Source organism: Sarcophilus harrisii, chromosome 3 (genome assembly GCF_902635505.1).
Source record: "Sarcophilus harrisii chromosome 3, mSarHar1.11, whole genome shotgun sequence".
Classification (NCBI taxonomy): Eukaryota; Metazoa; Chordata; class Mammalia; order Dasyuromorphia; family Dasyuridae; genus Sarcophilus; species Sarcophilus harrisii.
The window spans coordinates 595126695-595130869 of record NC_045428.1 but is presented as its reverse complement, the minus strand read 5'-3'; the positions used below and the strand labels follow the sequence as shown (position 1 = coordinate 595130869).

Genomic DNA, 4175 nt, shown 5'->3' with positions numbered 1-4175 from the left:
TGTGTCCTCCCTAGGTGGTCCCGACTCTCTGGGCCGTTGGGTTTCAGGCGCTTCTGCCTCTTGGTGACCCCCATTGGGGGCTAAGATCCTGCCGGGGCCGGCTCCTTCTCCTCTGGCTCGTTTTACAGATGAGGAAACTGAGGCAAGCGGGGCAGCGGCCCGCCCCCAGCCAGACTGAAGGCCCAACGCTTGCGTTCCCAAGTCCCCGGGGAGAGCGGCCTGGGTCTCTTCCTTTTCTCTGCGGCCTCGTACCCACCAGGACCCCAAGTCAGTGATGCCCCCCTTTCCGTGTCAGGAGGAAAACTGCCCAGCGAATGCATCCGGGTACAAAGTAACGGGAGAATAACTGTGGCGTCACGTGCAGCGGCGATGGGGGGGGAGGGGCGGGGAGGAGCGGGGCAGGGGGAGTTGAGGAGCAGCCGCCGGGCGGCCTCCCGGCCTGGCAGCCAGTCACGTCCGCCTGCCTTTGCTGGCTCCACGGCCCGGAGAACCGGCCGGTGCCCACGGGCCCAGGGCTGGAGGTCCCGAGTCCCCCTCCCAGCCTCGGCTTCCCCCCAGGCTCCCCCACGTGGGGTTTCCCCGCAGAGAGGAAACTGAGGCGGGAAGGGGAGGGAAGCGGCCGGCCAAGGTCAGCCAGCCAGGAAGTGCCTGAGGCTGAGGGGGCGTGGTCACCTGGGCCACGCCCCCTCCCCGTGCGCCCCGAAGCACGAAGAGCCCGCACGGGTGGGAGGGGCGGGAGCGGGGTAGGCCCGGACAGGCCCCTCCTGGGTGTCAGGGCCCCCGCCGAGCGCTTTACAAACACGTTTGCTCTCAGAGTTAGGGCCCGGAGGCCGAGCTCGGGGAGGCCTTGGAAAGGCCGGGGCGCCTGAGCCGAGGAGGAAGGAAAGGATCGGGGGGCAAGAAGGCGGGACGGCAGAGGCACAGGCTCTGAGGCAAGGGACGCCGAGCCACGTGCGGAGCTCTCGACCCAGAGGAGTTACGTGACGCACGGAATCGCCAACGCCGGATGAGGGCGCAGAGGCGAGAGCTGAAGCATTTCCGCCCTCACTAGCGCTCCTGGGAGGGAAGGGGCGGAGCCGAAGAAGCCACTTCCGCCCGGCTCTGGTAGGGAAGAGCGCGGACTGTTCTCGCGAGAGCCGCGGTGGGCGGAACTAGCGCGTCTCGCGAGGTTTTCCTCCCCTCTTGTGCGGCCGGGAAGCCCCGTTTCTCCCTTTCCCCTGGCTGGCCTCGCGGAGCCCGCACGGTGAGTGGCGCTTGCGGCAGGAATTGGGACCGGGGACCCTGGGGCGGGCCTGGGACGGTCTAGGCGGACCCGGCGGGGTGGGGGGGGGGGAGGCGCGGGGCCTCCCCCACGTGGGGCCGCGGCGGGAGGGGGCTGCGGGGCGGGGGGGTCCCGAGCGGTCCTCCGGCGCTCCTCGAGCCTCCCGGCCGGCTTCCCGCAGATGCCCGGAGTCACGGTGAAGGACGTGAACCAGCAGGAGTTCGTCCGGGCCCTGGCCGCCTTCCTGAAAAAGTGAGTGCGCGCTCCCCCGCCGAGCCTCAGTTTCCCCGTTTGTGGAGCGGGACCCCGGGGGGGGGGGGTTTGCTTCCCCGGGGCTGTGGGGGGGGCACGTGGGACTCCACCCCCGGCTGGGGAGCGGGGCTCTTGCGGCGGCGCTCAGTGAGCGGGCGCCGAGTGCGGGGCCGGCCCGGGCCTGACCCCGCCTGACCCCCGCCCCCTCCCCCAGGTCAGGGAAGCTGAAAGTCCCCGAATGGGTGGACACGGTCAAGTTGGCCAAACACAAGGAGCTGGCGCCCTATGACGAGAACTGGTTCTACACCCGGGCTGGTGAGTGGGGCTGGGGGAGGGGCGCGGCCGCCGGGCCCCGGGGCTTCTGGGGTGCCTCTGGCAGCCCCCAAGCAGGGGCCAAGGGGCCCGGGCCAACTTTCCCCTCCGCCTGCAGCCTCCACCGCCAGACACCTGTACCTCCGAGGGGGCGCCGGCGTGGGATCCATGACCAAGATCTACGGGGGGCGTCAGCGCAACGGGGTCATGCCCAGCCACTTCAGCCGAGGCTCCAAGAGCGTGGCGAGGAGGGTCCTGCAGGCCTTGGAGGGCCTCAAGATGGTGGAAAAGGACCAGGATGGGTAAGGGGGCCCTTCCCTGAGGCGTCTGGGGGTCTCCCGGCCTGCCGCCGGTGCCTCTGAGCTGAGACCGGCGCAGTCTGGTTACTTGGGAACTGGGTCCCGCTCCCCCAGTTGGCCCAGACTGGCCGGGTGGTTGAGGTTCTGCCTCATCCCGACCTCCCTGGCAGCGGCTCTGGGGACTCTGGAAGGTAACTTAGTGACTCTCGGCTTTCATTAGGCCACTCATTAACTTCTCCCAATTGATTTTTTCCCCTACGAGCTCTGTGGATGGAGGGTTTTGTGATAGCCATCAGGGCTGGGCTGAAATGGCTCCAGCAGGACTCGAGTCTGGGGGCTTTTAGGTCTGGGGGGCGAGGGGGCGCAGCTGTGGTCTCCTGCGCCCCCCCTGAGTGATGCCCTAACTCCTCTGCAGGGGCCGGAAGCTGACACCTCAGGGACAGAGAGACCTGGACAGAATCGCCGGACAGGTGAGACACGGGGGCAGTTTGGGTTCTGCCTAGGCCTGGGGAAGCCAATGGCCCAGCTAGACTCCCCAAGTCCCTGGTACCCGGTGCTGTGTTCTTCCCTCTCCTGTCTGGGTGCTCTTAGTGGGCCTGTGCCCACAACCCTGGGCTCCTACTGTGGGGGCTGCTCTGGGCCTGGGTGGGAGCAGAGGGGGGCAGAGGCTGAGCTGGGGGTACGCAGCCCTCCAAGGCTCCTTATCTGTCTCTCTTGCAGGTGGCAGCTGCCAACAAGAAACATTAGGACAAACCACACCAGAGTCATTAATAAATTGCCTTGTTCGTAACCGTCTGCATCCTCCCTTTGTTGGGCAGGTTCTCCCCCAGAGGGTCTGGGGATGAAGGTGGACTCCGGGGTGGGAGTCAGGCTCGGCCGCTCTCCCCCCAGCTGTGCCCATGGGCCCTTGTGACCTGCAGCTGCCACCTTGGCTAACATGGGTGTACTGGGCTGGAACCCCAGAGACCCCCACTGCCTCCGGCCCAGCCCCTGAAGCCGCAGCTGAGCAGCCCAAGGTGTTGGCTAGGATTTCACCCTGCTGAGGTTGAAATGGGTGTCATGGGGGAGCTGAGGTTCTATCGGGGGTCTCTGTAAGGGGATGGGGTGGCAGGGCATGAAATGCCCGGAGCTTAGGGGCTCCCTCTGGAAAGTGGCCTTGGGCATCTCCTATTACCTTGGCAACAACGAAGGGGGTGAGAGGCAGCAGCCGCCTGGCACAGAATGGTGTTGCCTCTGGAGTCAGCCTGAATGTAAATGGGCGAGTTCTCCCCACCACTAGAAGGTGGAGCTGTCCTTGACCAGCCACAGTACCTGGGTGCCTGCCCCCAATCCGGGTCCCACCCTGGTCCCTCTGAGGGGCCTCTGTTGGCCTGGCGACCCTGGGCAGCTGGACCTCGGTGGGCTTGTTGGGTTGTCCTGGGAACTGGAGCCAGGGCCTCCTAAGCCTGCCCCTGTGACGGGGGTGACCGCTGGGGTCAAGGATCCATCTGAAAATGGAGTACTGAGGCTGGGGTCTGACAGCGTGACCCCTGGGAATGAGTTGGGGGATTGCAACTGCCAGGCTGAAGCTGCCCGGAACGGAGGAGGACCAGCCACCTGCGGTCCCCAGCCAGTGGGCCACTGGCTCGGCCTCAGTTTACCCATCTGTGACTTGAGAAATGCGCCTCCCCCCAGAGGCGGGGACACCCATCTCGGACTCCGTTCAGTTAGGGAAAGACGGGAACCTCAGGAAGGGGGGATGTCTCTGCGGGCAACCTTGGGCCTAGTGCAGGGACCAGAACCTCTGTGGAGGCCCGAGACCATGGCTTGTTCCGGGTCACACGCGCTCCCAGCCTCAATGAGTGCGCTTGCGCAGAGTACGCGCCTAGGAACCCTAGCTGAGGCCACGAGGTGGCGCCCGAGGGCTGTGTTCCCAGGTCTAAGCGGTCGCGACTCGATTGGTTTGCGTAGCGCGGGTGGGCGGGGCCGGATTGACGTTTCTAGCTCAGATTGGTTGGCCTGGGGAGGCGGGGTTCGGCGCGGGAAATTGGTATCTGCAGGGTCTGGTACCC

The 4175-nt window shown here is 66.4% G+C and overlaps 1 protein-coding gene across 1 annotated transcript; it reads left to right on the top strand.

The window, feature by feature from the left end:
• The first annotated feature begins 878 nt into the window (after nt 1-878).
• Nucleotides 879-2914, top strand: RPS19 (ribosomal protein S19). Its single transcript, XM_031963258.1, has 6 exons — nt 879-1243; nt 1443-1513; nt 1728-1828; nt 1944-2127; nt 2540-2594; nt 2845-2914. Exons 2-6 carry the CDS (start codon nt 1443-1445, stop codon nt 2869-2871), a joined length of 438 nt encoding a protein of 145 aa, XP_031819118.1. The 5' UTR covers nt 879-1243; the 3' UTR covers nt 2872-2914.
• Nucleotides 2915-4175: the final 1261 nt, after the last annotated feature.